Source organism: Argentina anserina, chromosome 3 (genome assembly GCF_933775445.1).
Source record: "Argentina anserina chromosome 3, drPotAnse1.1, whole genome shotgun sequence".
NCBI lineage: Eukaryota > Viridiplantae > Streptophyta > Magnoliopsida > Rosales > Rosaceae > Argentina > Argentina anserina.
The window spans coordinates 17,580,476-17,598,913 of NC_065874.1; the positions used below are offsets into that span (position 1 = coordinate 17,580,476).

The following is an 18,438-nucleotide window of genomic DNA, read 5'->3' on the forward strand; positions in this document are numbered from 1 at the left end:
TTTTCTCCAAATCAAACCCAAATATGTCTTTGAAATGTTCATATGTGCTTGCCTTTATGGCAAATCTAATAAAAATTTATGGATTTCCATCGGACTTGCTTTCTCATTGTATTATTAGTCTGTGATCATGACTTGGAAGCCGACTGAATCAAATTTGTCCCTAATACGAACTGCTCTTTGGTATCTTTCTCCTCACAATATTGATTTGATAAACCACCGGCCTAAGCCGGGAATGTTTGGTGAATCATATGCTAAGACATACTAACCGACACATTTCTAATTTCCCTTCTTGACAGCTAATGAGGTAAATTGGCCTGTGCTTAGGCGGACGTCAATCTCATAAAATGCTTGTATTGGTTTTTGATATAAAATCGATTTATTGTACGCCTCGAATTACACAGATTAGCTGACGTCCGAATAGTAAATGTACACTAGTAAACTATGTACACAGATCGAGCTAGCTCATACTCGATTATATTCTATCCAAATCTAACACCCCACTCTGACTTGGATACAAAGATTTCTTTCTTTACCAACGTACGAAAACACCTTAGTTTCCCACTTTCCCCTGCTTAACTATGATATCCCACAAACAAATTAAAGAGCACTCATTTGAATAATGACTTTACTTTCTTGGGACACAAACAAACTGCATGTCTTTAATTTCAATTAAAAAACAAAACAAAACAATCTAGTCTGAATTGGCGGATAGACATGGGAAGCAAATCAACTCATCCATACTTATCCTATGCACAGTCCATATTTCAAAATGAAGCTGAACTTGTTGATACTGCTTCAAAGAGAGTCAGCCAGGCGTCACTGCCGTCTATTAATGTATGCATTAGTCATTAGTAGTCTATCATCTTAGAACATATAAAGCAACTACAGTCTACAGTGCATATATAAGTGTATGCCAAACTAGTATTGATTTCTCACACTTTGACTATTCCATCCACGAGAGTCAAGTAAGTGCAGACAACCAAATTAGACCAACCACCCGTTCGTTATGACTTGGGCAACTCGCGTCATCCAATCTGTGATAACGGTCTACATTAGATTAGGGCTCAAGTTCTAGTCAATCTAGCTTTCACAAAGCTAATTTTTTTCAATATTGGCCGGGTATATTACGTACTAATTAAGTATGGTAAAGTAATTAATCGGTGAACTATTTACCACACTGATTGTCACATAGGTATGAATGTGTTAAGAAAAACATAGACAATTATATTACAGGGTTTAATGTTTACCATACTAATTGTCACAGGCATGCTAATTATGCACGCAAAATTAGGATTGTTTTCATGTAGACAAAGCAATTCTTTTTTGCGTGGAAAACCAAACACAAAGCTAGATCAGTATAATTATCATCGAGTTTGGTGGCTAGTTTTGTTGCTGACCTAGTCAATAACAACTACTCCTACTTGGTAACTAATAATTGATTCACTCATGAACTTTAAAAATAAGAGGTACGTACTTTGTTTTTTTTTTTTTGGATAATGAAGAGGTACGTACTTGGCTTCGCCCCCCGACTGAAAGGGACCAAACAATCTAAGCTATATCATACACAAAATAAAAAGAGTCAGTCTCAGTCCCCAAATTAAAAACCAAAATAAAAAGTGTGGGGTATTTATTTAAATAGCTAAAGGATTTGATTAATACACGATTGAAAATGGAGAGGATATGAAACACGCTTGCGTTCCAACCTCCAAATAAAATATAAAATTCGAAAACGAAGTTCGGAGGAGATTTGCCTGCACCTTCACTCCAACAAGTTTAGATTAAACTAAACTTGGAAGCCGTTGTTGACTCTCTTCCACCAAAGACCACCCTCCCCACTATATATCAAACCCTCCAACCCTCTCTTTGTCATCACTCCTTCAAACTCCAAGCTTGCCTCTCAGATTAACACAGAGCTAGAGATCAAAGAGGAACGAGAAAAATACTTCTACAATAGTTGATATACAAATGGCTTCTTTCACAGCCCCGATAGTCGAACAGGGCAGCGACGCTTCCATCTCCTCCCTCCACTCCGACATAATCACCTCCCACATCCTCACTCGTCTCGACGGCCCCACCCTCGCTGCCGCCTCTTGTGCTTCATCGGAACTGCACGCACTCTCGGCTGATCAGACACTCTGGAAGGACATATGTGACGCCACGTGGCCTTCCGTCTCCGATGAACGTGTGGAAGGTATCATTTCCACGTTCCCGTCCGGCCACCGTTCTTTTTTCTCAGATTCCTTCCCGCTTCTTGATCACTCGTCCTCGTGTGATCCCAGCCTTTTGGCTCGGTCGTCGGAGCTGATCTCCGCCGTGGATATATTCTACAAGGGAGAGCTGGTTTTCTCCAAGGTTCAAGAGACCGAGACTGAGACCGGGTGGTTCTTATGCTCACCCTTCAGAATCGACTTGCTTGAACCCAAGGAAACCGTCCCAACTCCTATAAGACACATCGGAGACACCAACGAGTCCCTTAAGCACCTGGAAGAGAACTTAACATTGAGCTGGATCGTGATCGACCTAGCGCAAAAGCGCGCGGCAAATCTCTCCAGCCGGAAGCCAGTGTCGGTCACCCGGCACTGGCTCACCGGCGAGGTACAGCTCCATTTCGCAACAATTATGCCGGGGTATCGTCGCGGGGAGTTTGTGCAGTGCGGAATGGTGGTTACGTGCAAGGGGAGCGACGGAGGGGAGCTTCACGTGAGGGAGGTGAGCATGCAGATGGAAGCCATGGAAGGAAACCACCTGAACGGGAAGGAGAGTTTGATAATTCTGCAAGGGGCGATTAAGGGAGGGGAGAGGAAGAGGGAGACGGAGGATGGAAGTGAAGGGAAGGCGAAGTTTGGGGAGTTTCTGGAGATGAAGAGAGAGAGGAAGGAGAGGACGCAGAGGAGAGAAAGGGCGTTGGATATGATCTGCATTGCTACCGGGGTTACTTTGTTCATGGCTTTTTGGTCCTTCGTCTTGTTTCGTTAGAGATCGAGTTACAGCCAATAGAGTTTCATCAGAGTAGTTCATACAAAAGGATCGAGTACAGAATTCGATACTAGCTAATTACGATTGTTTCATTTCATTTTTTTATACACATGTGAATATGAAGCTGTGTACACAGTTATACACCATTTGATTGGTCACAAGTTCTCCAAATCAATGAAAGCTGTATTTTAGCCATTTGTCTGTTCCATTTTTGCGTCTTTTTTCTATGATGATCATCATCTTTCAAGCGAAATGCAGGTATTATTAAGAATATAATTAAGAATAGAAATCAATTTTATTACACATTATGAAGAATAAAGTTAACGATTCATGCATTTCTCTTCATCGGAAAAAGAAAAATATAGTATGTACTTCGTCAAGTAAGATATCAATGATCTGATCGACTTGATTTGTTAACTAATTAAAAGACAATATGTGAATATCGATCGCAACATCTCTGTATAGAGTATACGATTGGACTTGGCATTGATTTCCTGGTTTCTCAAGAATTATGATAGGTTGCACTTGCACTTGTTGTAACATAGTTTTTGTTATATTAATTCTCCATCGTGGGATGATAAGTAATTTTTGTACAGCTTTGCTTCCGATCAGCTAGTATGCAAATCATCATTATGTAATGCATCTGAGATGTGAAAATTAATTGTTGAAGCATTACGTTGAATTATATAAGCATGCATTATTTGAGGAAGCAAATTTGCGGACAACCGTTCGTTTGCACACTCTTTTAAACTCATGAGATGTGTCTTTTCTCAACTCATATTTAGATAATAATTGAACAATTTAACATATGTCATGAGTTTATAAAGATAAACACAAGAATGATAGTCAGCAAATTTATTTTCATTATTTGACTAATTCATGTCAAACTAAATTTTTTTAGCTCGATAACAAGATGTTAAATAGTTTCTTCACTTAGCTCATTGGTTTTTAGAATTTGATAAGCTTATTTCCACTTATAGGAATACGCTAAGTTTTGGTTATGTGCGTATTGAGTTTTGTTTCTTTTGAGTTTATTACTTTAGTACAACGGTGAGGAAAAGTCAAAGAGGTCAGACAAAGGAGCCGCCAGTGCATTCATTTGACTTTGAAGTTTGAACTCTAATATTGGCTTCGTGGCAATCATTTCCTCTCTCTCTCTCTCTGCATGTTTCTTTTTTCGCTCATGCCTCGCGTCTTTAACTAAAGTAAAGAACTTGGGCCCGTACGGATTTTGACTTAATTATTGATTTAGGGCAGAGCCGGGTCAATGCTTCAAAATAGGGGTGTGCACCGGACGAGATGGGACGGGACGGGATTCATCCCACGTCCCGTCCCACTCATTTGAATTGGGACGGGATCGGGACGGGACGAGGGTTTTTAAGAATGTATCCCATTCGGGATTAATCCCGGTTGGGACGGGACAAATCTCGCTTTCCTATAAAGTTAAATAAAAACCTATATTTTTATTTTTTCATTAACAAAGTAACATTCAATAATTAAATTTTAACAAAAAATGCATATTATGTTCAAAATATTATAATTTGCCATTATTATTTGAGTTGATATAATTTTGGCGTTATTAAGAACATAAAGTAGTTTCATTTTGATACAAATATATAAGAATTTTTAAGTTTTCATTAAAGGTGGAACGGGACGGGACGAAGCGGGATATAAATTATTCGTCCCACGTCCCATCCCACTATTATGAAAAAGGACGGGATCGGGACGGGACAAACGTTTTTAGACATCCGTCACGTCCCGTCCCGTCCCTATGAATTTCGGGACGAGATCAGGATTTCCGTTTTTTATGCCCACCCCTACTTCAAAATATGCAAGTCTCACCCGTTTTAGAGGACCATTCTACAAGACTCGGGCCGGGCCAGCCTAAAAAATTAGGACCAGGCCAGACTTTTATTTAATTCTAAATCAATAATTTCTCAAAATTATCTCTTTTAATAAAAACATAAAGAAGAATAGAAGAATGAATGAAGCGGCGGGTGAAGTACTGGATGTTAGATGAAGTATTGGGGTAGATACCTAGGGTAAGTCTCATCATTTAGCCCGCGGAGGCCCGCAAGCCCGACGGGCTTTTACCTGGCCCAGCCCGCGAGAAAGCCCGTCAAAAGCCGCTTCTGTGGGTAGAGAGTCGGACTTAAATTAGAGGTGTGAAACCGGGTTAGGCCCGTCAAAAGCCCGTATGAGCCGTAAGGCCCGCCCCGCCAAAAGCCCGCAAGGCTGGGCCCGTAAAAACCCGCCAAATAATAAAATATTATACATACATATTTTATTAGGTTTATAATAAAACTATCGCATTATGAAGCAACTATATGAACGAAACTTCTCGTGATCGATCGACACCAGTCGATATGATCGGTATATATATTTAGTGACCATGTAAAAATTTCATCAAATTCGGACTTTGTTTGACCGTCGGAATTTCCGGTAAACCGAAAACAACACTAATATATTATAAGGGAAAACCCATTACCAAAATGCGAACACCGAAAGTCGTTTGCATATCTGAAATCGCCTAATTTTTGTCACCAATTGTGTGCGGTCACACCAAGGAAACTCATTTAGCAAATCCCCGGTCAATGAGGATTTTAATATGTCAAAACGCATTTTTTTTGTTGACCGTAGGTACGGACAGTCAAACAATATCCAAAACGAACAGAATTTTTACGGGTTCCCTAAATATATATACTGATCACATCTGCTATTGTCGATCGACCATATTTCGGACTACAGTTATTGATCGCTGAAGCATCCACTAATGTATCATAACCCTTATATTAGGTTTATAATAAAACTATCGCACTATGAAGCGACTATATGAAAAAAACTTCTCAGGATCGATCGACACCAGACGATGTGATTGGTATATATATAGTGACTCTGTAAAAATTTCATCCAATTCGGACTTCGTTTGACCGTCGAAATTTTCGGTAAATCGAAAACACCACTAATATGCTCTGAGGGAGGACCTATTACAAATATGTGAAAGCCAAAAGCCGTTTGCATATCTGAAATCCCATAATTTTCGTTACCTATTGTGTGCGGTCTCATTGAAGATATCTATTTGGCAAAGCCCCGGTCAATGGGGTTTCAATATGTCAAAACGCCTATTTTTTAGTTAACCGTTGGTACGAACGGTCAAATCATGTCCAAAACAGACGAAATTTTTACGGGTTCCCTAAATATATATACCGATCACATCTACTGGTGTCGATCGACCATATTTTGAATTAGAGTTGTCGATCGCCGAAGTGTCCACTAATGTATTATAACCTTTATATTAGGTTTATAATAAAACTATCACATTATGAAGCGACTATATGAAGGAAACTTCTCGGAATCGATCGACACCATCTGATGTGATTAGTATATATATATTTAATGATCATTTTAAAATTTCATCCAATTCGGACCTCGTTTAATCATCAGAATTTCTGGTAAATCAAAAACAACACTAATACGCCCTAAGAGGGGACCCATTACCAAGATACAAATGCGGAAAATTGTTTATATATTTGAAATCATCTAATTTTTGTAACCGATCGTGCATGGTCGCAACGAAAAAAACCATTTGGCAAAGCCCCGGTCAATAAGGTTTTATTATGTGAAAACGCATCTTTTTTTGTTGACTGAAAATTTCAACGGTCAAACGAGATCCGAATTGGATGAAATTTTTACGGGGTCCCTAAATATATATATCGATCACATCTATTGGTATCAATCGACAATATTTCGAAACTAGAATTTATTTTTGACTTTTTTTTAGAATGTTTTCTAATAATTCTTTTATTGTTTCAAACCCTTAAATTAAAGTATTATATTTTTTCTAATACAAGCCCGCAAGGCCCCTTTTAAGTGGGCGGGCTTGGATATTCGTATTTGTGAAAATAGCCGGCCCACCATTATTTAAATTTATTAAGACCCGGCCCGGCCCGGCCCGTTGACGAGCCCTAACCTAGGGCTAGAGTTTTGACAAAGTCCACTACGACAATGTTGGCTAAAATGGGCCTCATATATTAATTGGGATGAGTTCATTAACATTACCTAAATGACCAATAGCCTAATATTGTCACTGCCCCATAATACTATGTGATATGATGTCTGTAATAAATAATAACCAAATCTAAAAATAAATTAAAAATTATAGGAGAAAATTAGTGATACACCCATTTTCAATCACTCTTTTGAGTCAAACCCACACTCAATTTCTTTTTCAATTCACACCCAATACTTATTGCAACCTTTCTAAAATAATTAACATATTTCAATTTTTTGTTTTGGTATACATTTTTACCCTTCTAGTTGAAAAAAGAAAATAAATGCATAAATATAGCTATCATAATTTATGAAATGCAATACTCTAATTTTATATCAAACATTAATGTATGCATAATTTTTGTATTGATTTGCTGAATTAATAGATAAATTTATGTAAAAGAATAGTCAAACGAATGAAAAATGCAACTTTTTTTGTCTTAATTATAGAGAAAATCGTATATAACTTTTTCCTCTTCCTTAGGTATGTTAGATTTTGTTATTTGTTTTATCAAATGTTGACAAATAATCTTCATAAGGTATATATGAAATTATTTTTTGGGTTTATATTCTAGGATATAAGTGTATAATTCGTCCAAATATATCCATCTTCTATAATAGAAAATGTGTGTTTGTGGCAGGTGAGTTAAGTAATATCCTAAAGTTTTCATAAAACCTTGTTAGTTCTCTACCATCATTGATAATGTTCATGTAATGTCTACATTTGAGAACTGTAATAAATATTTACCACAAGAATAAACACGAGATGCACACTTCTTAACAATAGGTATAAACAATACACACATTTCATACCTTACAAGTATATCCTTCTTATAGAGCCAACATGTATAAACATTAGACACATTTCACCTCACATATATATTCTTCCTATAAAGCAGGACGAAAACCACCACCCCCACCTATATGAGAAAAACACTACACTCATTCTAATAACAACCTGATACACATACGTTACCTATTCCGCAGGAAATAAACCACTACAAGTGCATAAATTACCTATCATATAAACCTAGCATCCTACCACAAAGGTAAAATATTCGAATTCATAGGTAATACCAACATGATAAATAGGATTCAATCTAAAGCACATCGTACGTACCTATTCACCAGAATATAAATAAGAGGCATACATATGGCTCAGAAGACACACCACAAATCTAGACCACAATACGAATAATTTTTTTATACCTAACGATTAGAAGAAGTAGAAGTTGTGTCGACGATGCAATGCAAATCACTCTTTAATAAGTTGATCAATTTATATCAATAAAAAAAATAACATATATATATCATGATAAAAACTGATGATTTCGAAATTAAAAACCTCCAAATCTCCTCGTATTGATTTCTATTGCTTTGATCGTGGATGAGATTTGCATCAATATTAGATACTACAATCAATGACCCAATTGTATATCAATTGATTTATGAATGAGTTTCGAAACACATAAGCTTCAATTAAGCTAAATCATGGATCTGGATTTTGTATTAGTTGGGTGGTATGTTTAGTAAATATCTATAACATAAGGTTCTGTTATTTAAATATGATATATATTATTTTAATAAATAATTAACCTATAAATAAGTTTGGGTATAAATCTAAGAGGTTGGTGTAATCTTAATCATGTATACATTTTTGGGTCTCTATCTAAATCCCCCAAATTATAGCGTTGGGTAGGGCTATTAGGGTCGGGCTGAGGTTGACCCTAAAAAGCTCAATAGGACTGGGTTTGGGTTTTAGGATAGGGCTGGGCTCTATTTGTATAACCCTTATCATGTCTTAATGAAAAAAGGCTTGGGCCGGCCCTTGCATTAGGACGGGCCGAACTGGGTTGGGCTTAGCCTTTTAGGATCGGGCAAGCTTTAGGGCAGGTCGGGGCCTTAGGACCGGATGATGAGACCTAACTGAACTGTATGCTACATTCGATGAAGATTCCCAGCAGTATATATAAAATCTATGAGGATAAGATATCGGTATAAAATAAACCAAAAGTAACTAGACCTATGTATTCTGTTGCTCTATTATTAGAAATTCTGAAGCAGCCATGAAAACTTGCAGGTGGCGTCTGCAAGTTCATTAAAATTAAGGGGTATTTTAATGTATACCCAATTTTTAGAAGCTCTTTTAAAAGAAACCCACTTATTTTTTTCTTCATTATGTACTCAATTATAACCATTTGTTTAAATCTAAATTACAAAATGCCACTATTAAAATTTGATAAAAATTAGTGAATAGTCAATCAATAAATTGTGTTCTCATTAACTGCCTTAATTATGTTGAATATTTATATTAATATGCATGTTTCTATCTATTAGGTAACAACATAGAGTGAAAAAATATGAAGGTTGAAACCTATAACAAAATTACTACACGAAAAATATTCATGGTACAATGATACGAAAAGAAAAGATTTGAGAAAACACATATATATATATATATAATGGATAACATACGTACCTTATTGATAAATTCAAAATATTGAAAAAAAATGACGAATAATACAAGTACACAACAAGCTTTGTGTTCTCTCGTACGATCTATAAAAGCTGGAGTAGTGTTTGTATTCTGAAACTCTCATATGAGCTATATAAAGAATTTTTTCTCAACAAAAAAATTGAAATCAAATATTTCAACAATTTAAAGTAATGAAAAATCAATGGTATGATTTAAACATGTATAATAAATAGATGCTACGATTAAGGAAAGTAAAATGCTCAAAAGGGCAAAATAGGGTTGTAGAAAAACAAATTTGGGTTTAGATTGAAAAAATATTTAGGTGTGGGTTTGATTTAAAAGAGGGACTCCAATATTGGGTATATCTTTGATTTTCTCTAAAATTAATCATCTATTTGGACAATTGGAATGAGATAATTATTCTTATATATTAATAGCCTGAGCGACCCTTTTCCTTGCATAAAAATGAAGTTGCTAGACCATATATGATATATCTCTTACGCTCATATACAACTTTATAGATCGACGAGGGCAGCTATACTTTAGAATTAGATTCAACATGTTATTCACTCGATATATTTTACTTCTCTTGTTATAGTTCGTCAGGGTATTTATGTATACAGTTAACAATACGAGATTTTGATTAATTTTGATGGGGTTGTTACGTATCCAATTTTTTCTGTTAGTACAATTGTGTACATTATAGGAGTGCATGATCGAGGAGATAAGTAATAAGAACGAGGGTTTTATCATTCAACAATTATATATGGCGTTTATGCACCTGAAGCATACATGGCTCGAAGAGGGTGGTGAAGTCGTGAAGAGTTGGAGGGAGCATGCTCTGGTTATCCATGAACAAGCTCCCCCTGGATCTGTGAAACTGAATGTTGATGGTGCTCGATGACTAATGGTCACATTGCTGCTGGTGGAGTCCTAACATGGATTGGATATGCGGTTTTCAAGCTAACTTAGGAATTGGTCAAATAATGATGGGATAACATCTACTTGCAACATCCCGCTTGGTGCTATCCTTAAGAGTTGAAGACACCAGCTTCCCCAGTTGATGTTGTTTGAACGTCATTCATATATTAAGAGAGTACTGTAACACCACTGCGGATTGTCTCGCTAATATACGGTGGTGTTGAGTTTGACTCCTTCCCCACAGTGTTTATACTGCTTTCCATTGAAGATCTGTGCAGTTTTTTGATTTAAGTCCTCGATCTGTTAGACCTGTAACTTAGGTTTTTTTTTTCTTTTTTTCGTTGCAGACTGCCACCTCACAGATCTATTCTTTTTGTTGCTGGCTATGGGTCAGAAAAGACCTCTTGTAAACCAAAAAAAGGAAAAACACCGCTTGTATTGCAGTCATCGAAGTATGCTGTCTACCTAAAGAGTAAATATGAGTCCAAGTTGTCAATGGCAGAATGTGTCATTGCATATGTGTGACGGATTTAGCAGAGATCAATAATTCCAACATCACCAGGGTTTTGAGAATTTGGTTCTGTTGCCTCATTGTTGTTACCTCAGAAACTTGCATGTTTTTTTTATCCTCCATCTCGGAGTTTTTCCTTGTTGAGATTTCAAAAATTTTGATACAATATCTCACTCGCTAATTAATTGCCTACGTACTTCAACTTATTCAAGTCGACCGCGGCCCCATCAGAGAACCAGACATGCCGGAACCAATTTACTACTCAAATAGCGTGGTTTGCTCCGTTCACCCCTTTTATTCATCCTTGCTTATAGTTACAGTAGAATCGAGATACTATAAGTCTTGAATGAGTAGAATCCGGTGTTGGAATCGGAATTGATCTTTTATTGTTTGTGTTATGTTTGAAATAACTCCTATATTAAGGTATGCAGATAGGATTTGACTCATTCCTATAATCGTGTACTACGTACGTGCGTTGCGTGGGTTACTTTTGTTTTTCAGTTAAATCTTGTAGGGTTATATATGCATGTTCTGCACTTCTGCTTAAAATGAATACAGAGCGTGTCGTATTTCTGCATCAGAGCCCATCAAGAGAGTAAGAAACCACAGTGGAACCTTATAATTACGTCCAGAGGAGGAAATCAATTATTCGTGCAGCCTTCCATACCTAGTTGGTCTATGCTTTGGAAAACGTCACTTGATTCAATGATTACTGGGATTACATTGAGATCGGGATCTCGATGTAGCCACAAGGAACACCCATGGTTTCAATGGAGTTGCATGGAGCATCCACACCGACAACTTTCTCTTCAGTGGTATCAGGAGGAGGGCAACCTTATGAAATACAGAGCAAATAGATAGTGAATCAGCGCAAGGCGTTTAAAGAGTGCAAATTAAAGGATTTGAAGGTGAAAAACTATTTGTTCCAGGCAATTGATCGAACAATTATGGAGACGATTTTGAATAAGGAGACGGTAAGACTATGAGACAGTTACAAGGGTTCCACTAAGGGAGTTTGAGATATGGGAAGCATTTATTTAAGACGATCCTAAAGTTACACTACAAACAAATGAACTTTCAGAACACAAACGAGCTGCTGGGGGGGGGGGGGGGAGTGGTGGTGAGAGTTTCACATCACCCCTAACATCCAGCTATTGCAACTCTAATAATCTTTTAAAAATATTATATAGCAGCAGCATTATATAACCATGAAAGAACCATATCACGTCCATAAAATTGCATCTGAGCTTAATCATATCCATCAGTCTGCCCACTTTCTAAAAAGCATGAAGGAAAAAATGGAATGTAAAACCATCAAGAAGGCAACAGTGACTTCTCGATTAGTTCAAACTATATCATATCTATCTATAAGACTGATAAGATAAGTAAATAAGATAAGTAAATGAGTGTGCTACATATCCGATTCCCAGATATGAAACCCAACGTACTAAACCTTGTTCAACTAGATTCTTGTGAGAGAATTGAGCCCAAGAATTCATCAATATACTCCTAGAGTTCTAGTTGTTGTCAGAAACTGACTTCATATCATCAACATGCATGCCATGTCCGTAAACACGAACAAGAGCCGCGTAGATGTCAACAATTGGTTGAATCGCATCAATTAACATGAGCTTGCAAGTGCGCAAGAGTACTAAGGTAAGTCAGGTTGGCTGCAGTTTCACACAACCTTGTACAATATACTATAAGTTTGGCAAAACATGAAGACGCAAATGAAATTCAGCTATGATATGGACACGATATCTAACCAAACTACTAAATGATATCGAAATTGTATCTGGACAACTCAACTTTAATCAATTAACAACAACAAATTGTTAACTGTGGACCATCAAGCATGAAAGCACTACACCAAGCATTCAAGTTGCAATTATATTGCAACTAGCAACTGAGTTTCACTTATAAGGGTTTGGCATCTCATTGTTTCATATTAGAAACATTTCAGACCTAAACATGCAAAAATGAAGACTTACAAAAAAACTCAACCATAATATAGGCAGGATATCAAACCAAACAACTCTAAGTTGTATCAGAACAACTCTACATTAATTAATCAACAAGTGTTAATTGTGGAACATTAAACATGATAGCACTGAATCAAGCATTCAAGTTGCAAAAATATTGCAACCACTAACTTTGTTTCACTTATAAGCTTGGCATCTTATTGTTTCATATTAGAAACATTTCAAGCCTAAACATGCAAAAATGAAGACGTAGAACAAACTCAACTATTATATGGGTAGGATATCAAACCAAACTAGAGTCTTAGAATACAGTCACTATTGTATTTGGGAAATTCTACATTAGTCAATCAACAACAAGAATTGTGAACTATGGAACATTAAGACTAAAAGCACTGAATCAAGCATTCAAGTTGCAAAAATATTGCAACTACTAATTGAGTTTCATTGATATACACCTATTTACAAAAACAAAGTTGGACGTAATAAAACTCGAGAAGCCTTAATTCATAAAAAATATAATCCACAAGCATTTAATTTGGCCACCAAACCACCTGATCCTAGTCTCTGGATTTAAGTTATCAAGCTCCTATTGTCAAAGGGTTGATTATCACCCTCTATATGTTTCACTTGATTATCACCCTCTGTCGCACTTCCCCAGGAGCATATATAATAACAGAATAGTTAAATATATATTTAAAAAAAAAAAGCATGAAATTTATTCTCACACCCATTGGCATTTTGGCCCATGTATGTTTTCTAACTTCAGCCTACCTAAGGGACTTTCAAACGACAGACTAAACCACCAAAACGGATAAACCGCCTTTTTTCTTAGGTACTACAAACTAGGGCTGGGCATATATCGGTTCGGGTCGGTTTTAGGCCCAAACCGAATCCAAACTATTTCAAACGGTTTCCTAATTTTCCAAACCGATCACCGAATTTGAATGGGTCGGGCCGAATATTTCAGTTTAACCAAATTTTCAGTTCGGGTCGGTTTCAGTCCACATTGGAATGCAAAACATTTTTGCAATTTGCAAGAGGTAGGATTCGATCTCCCAACCTCTTAGGTGCGTCGCAAGAGGTAGGATTCGATCTCCCAACCTCTTAGGTGCGTCGCAACACCCAAACCACTACAACAAACATATATTTTGTTAATATTTATGTATAGTGTGTATATTTAGATCAAACAAATATATGAAATAAACTATTAAAATGCGAAAACTAATATTCGAACCCATAACTAAATATATATCAACCTCCTTGCGCCCTACCTATGTGCTAGAAGACATTTTTAGATGTATTTTGTTTACTAATAGTATATATCTAGTATTTGTTAATAATTAATTTAAATTCGGTCAGTTCGGTTTTTAAGCGGTCGGTTCAACCACCTAAACCATATTCAAACCATTTTACCCGGTTTCGGTTCGGTTTTTGTCATTTTCCAAACTATATTACTTCGGTTCGGTTATCCAAACTATATTTTCAGTTCAGTTCGGTAGGTTTTTCTTGTCAAATCAGTTTTATACCCACCCCTACTACAAACTACTTCCCTACACTAACAAAATAAATAAAATAAGAGATTTCTTACGATGCCAAATATAAAGCTAGACAAATGGCAAGCTATTAAAATGTTGTCCAACTTCTGACCATTCAGCTGGAAATTCACATTTCCAGATTTCAAGATATAGTTCTTAAACATTATGAACATAGTAGCATCTAATCAATCTTGTGCCTAAATTACAATGGTTAAAGGATAACTTAATATGTGAGTCAAGATTTAAGCAATTGTAATAGTAGAAAAAACATAAAATTCCAGATGACAGAAACTAGATAATCTTGGCATTCTCGAAGAATTATATAGAACAGACCTATGTTGTGGGCGTGCGGTTAGGGTTATGGCTGTGAGAGTAAACCATTATCAGTCCATACTCAATAGGCAGCCACCAGTAGTCCAGTAGACCAAACAAAAAGTAGGGTTGTCGTATATTAATCTTCTAGCTAGATCATTACTAAACAATTATAATATCTCTCAAACCTTCATATGTACAAGTATCAATGCAATAGAACCCTCTACTAAACCCAACACAGCAGCTTAGTGGCACCAATCAAATTAATGTTAAAAAATTTATTCTCTGAACACCCTTAGTTTAGTGAGTAAAATTGTTAACCCCACCTCATATGAGGATTCGATAGAGAAATATAGAAACTTAATTAGTGGGTATATGCATAAATATGGAAACTAAATGTAGGAAAATTTCAAATACTGAACCATTCACAGAAGCCAAAAGTAAGGAAAATGCATTTTCCAGTAACTAGGTTTGAAGCCTCTCAGCAAAATCACTCATGCCTTGATGAATAATAATGAGAGCCAATCTAATGAACTTACACGACGATTATCTCAGCAGTTTTTCCTACACTATTGCATCTATCCTGATTGCTTGAAAGGTGACATTCGAAGGATTTTAATTTTTGTAGATTGCTTGAAAGATCAATCCCCAGTGGTCTTTTAAGCTCACTGCTTTAGACACTTTGTATCTCTCCAATAATAGATTCTCAAGACTTTGGATTCAATTAGTACCCTTCACAATCCCTAAGAAATTGTGGAACTCATGAAAAAGGAATCCCTCAGATAATGTTACTTTTTCATCATTAGGATATGCATTACAAACATCACATTATCTCTACAGCATACAAAGACTGTAAATTTATTTTCTATCAAACAGACGGATTGCAGGCTGAGTAGAATATATATTCCTAACACAATTTATCTCACAGATTCATAAGTAGCTAGGTCACAGACTTACAAACTTAACCTATCAGATCGTAAACCATTCAGGTGATAGTGAAACAAGTAAGCCACTTCTTACTTGTTAGAGGACTTATTTTCCAAATAGTAGGGCTGTATGAAAGGCAATGGATCCTTATCTTTGATTCCATATAATTCCTTTCTTGACTACATTTCCACAAAAATAAGAGACAGGTTATCAGACTGACTAAGAGCTTTCTGTATTCACATAATTTTAGCTAAAAGTTTTTTATTCTACTTGAAAATACAACCAAATGTAGATTTTTTCCACTAAATCCTTAGACAACCCATTTAGATTTTATCGATCAGGGCATTACCATGAATATTTCTCCAAGTATTGAAGATAAATTCAATATAAAAACTGTGGTGCGTCTACAAAGCATAAAATCGAAAAAATGCGACATCCAAACACTATCATGTTTACTCTTTTGGATGGGATCAACCAGCAAGCTTGGCACAATTCTTATACTGCAACAAGCAGAAATTGCAAGAATGATGAAGAAAAATAAATCCCTCAGATTCTGGCCTGGACAACATGCTATCATTACATGTTTAAATTGATTTTTTCTGTCAAATTCAATATATCATGTTAATGTACTCAATGAGGCAGACATAAAGACAGAACCATCTCAAATATATTACATCATCCAAAGTTATAAACATATTTTCTCCTAAGCAAAGACAAAGCCAAGGGTCTAATCCAGATTGATAATCATAAGCCAAACGCATTTCCCCAAATTCAATATATCATGTAAAAAATGTAGTCTCTATGCAGACACAAAGTAATAACACTTTAATTCATTATATCATGTCAACATATTCTCTTATAAGCAGAGACAAGACAAGGGTCTAAACCAGATTGGTGATCATATGACAATTGTACTCCTCAAATTCAATATATCATGTAAATGCACTTTCTAGGAGGAAGACACAAAGCAAAGGCACCTCAAATTCATTATATCATGCAAGAATATTGTCTAGTCTTGGGTCTAAGAAATAAATGGTATCTCTTTACTCAAGCCACAAAAAACACTCATGCTAAGTACCATGGTGCATCTGAGTATCTGAGTAGAAAGATACATCAAAATCAAAAAGGGTTTTAGTTCTTAATGAAGTATCTGAGTAGAAAGATACATCAAAAGAGGACAATGGTCCCAGGCATTCTTGGCAGATGAAAACCTTGTGCTTCGCAACCTCCAGACACTATCACAGAAACATCTGGCTACTCTTTCCTTACAAGGCAACAATGAGATTTTTAAAATCTTAAACCGGAATCGAAAGGCAACAGTGTGAGTAGTATCACAATAGCTTGAACCTCAAGTTGGGCAAAAAAATCACTTGAGTGGTTCCAAGAAAGGCAACATGTTTTGCAACTTGCTTTTCTTTTTTTCTTTTTTAATCTCAGAGGCAACATTTGATGGACCAATTGCGACTAAATCGCTTTAAAAGTTCCGATTGGATCAAAGGGCAACCTTGATAAAATTCTTACTTGGTAACAATAATCGTGGGACTAACCCCTCAGAATACGAATGAAACCCAATTCAAAAATGGCTCCTCAACCCCAAAATAAGAGGGAGCACCAATACTTTGGATTGAGATTTCACCCATCATTCTCTCATGTCACTGGGGTAAATTTACCGAGCCAAATCCAAGGGTCAAATCGAGAAATACAGATTACCGAAAGGTCATATTTACCTAGAAAAATCGAGGCAACCACTGAACATCTAAAACCCACACCATCCGAAACCCACCGCCTCAAATAGAAATCTGCAATTGAATCAAGAAAAACAAATTTCAAACCCTAGAAAATCGAAGTGAAGGGAATCAATCAAAGATTGTTAAGTAGAATTTAAAACTGACAGCATCGAACAACAGGGGGAAAAGGGGATTCTTTTACCTTGAGGACGTGAACCGGAGAAACAACGAGCCACAGCGGCGGTGACGGCACCGGAGCGGCTCTGGGAAATCCAAATCATTTTTGAATTTCAAATTGAAATGAGAGACCCATAGAGCATTTGAAAGTCGGGTCTCGTCTACTTATTTCAACCCTGAATGTAACGCCGTACCTACAACGTAATGGTTGCTTTGGGTTCAAGTCCCTCTCAACGAATCAGACTGCGCCATCTGTCTCTCTGGTTACTCAAAACACACGTGTTAACCCAACTACTAATCTCATGTATGAGTACAACTTAAAAGCAAATTAAAATCACATGTGCTTTTAATTCAGACTTTATAAAACTTTTTTTTTTTTGGCATTTAGACTTTATGCAGTTAAAAACAGTGCTTTCATCTCCTCTGCTCCCTCTGAGTTCACAAGCTTCTCAGTTATGGTATCCTCTTCCTTAGTTGCACTCTCTCCTATAACATTTTCTTCCTTCTTTGCTTGAGATACTGCTGCAGTTGGACCCATTATTATTCCCAAAACAGAATCAGTTTGCTTTGACAGATCACTTGTTGCTTCCTTTATATATCTGCAAATTAATGAAGACTGCATAATGTTAAGCGGAAGTGATCCTGCTGCTTTATCATTGTCAACATCTAACACTTCTGGAGTTGCAAGCCCCGATTCAACATAAGTTGCTTATGCTATTTTTCGTGACTGCAATCCAACTCTGTCTACCAAATCAGACACTTCTTGAGATAAGATTTTTCCAAGGGTAAAGCATTATATTGAATGACTTTTGACTGTCCAAACGCATATTCCGCAAACTGATGT

General features: G+C 36.4%; 2 protein-coding genes across 2 annotated transcripts in view; one reads left to right on the forward strand and one right to left on the reverse strand.

Annotated features, from left to right (window-relative positions):
* The window catches only part of LOC126788376 (DNA-directed RNA polymerase I subunit RPA12-like), a 265,399-nt gene that overhangs the window by 17,455 nt on the left and 229,506 nt on the right, over positions 1 to 18,438 (reverse strand). The gene's annotated exons all lie outside the window — the stretch shown is intronic.
* Positions 1,886 to 3,171, forward strand: LOC126788371 (F-box protein At2g27310-like). Its single transcript, XM_050514357.1, has one exon. The coding sequence runs from the start codon at positions 1,966 to 1,968 to the stop codon at positions 2,974 to 2,976; it is 1,011 nt and encodes a 336-aa protein (XP_050370314.1). The 5' UTR covers positions 1,886 to 1,965; the 3' UTR covers positions 2,977 to 3,171.

Coding starts and splice junctions, on each gene's coding strand:
- LOC126788371 (XM_050514357.1), top strand. CDS start 1,966: ATGGCTTCTTTCACAGCCCCGATAGTCGAACAGGGCAGCGACGCTTCC.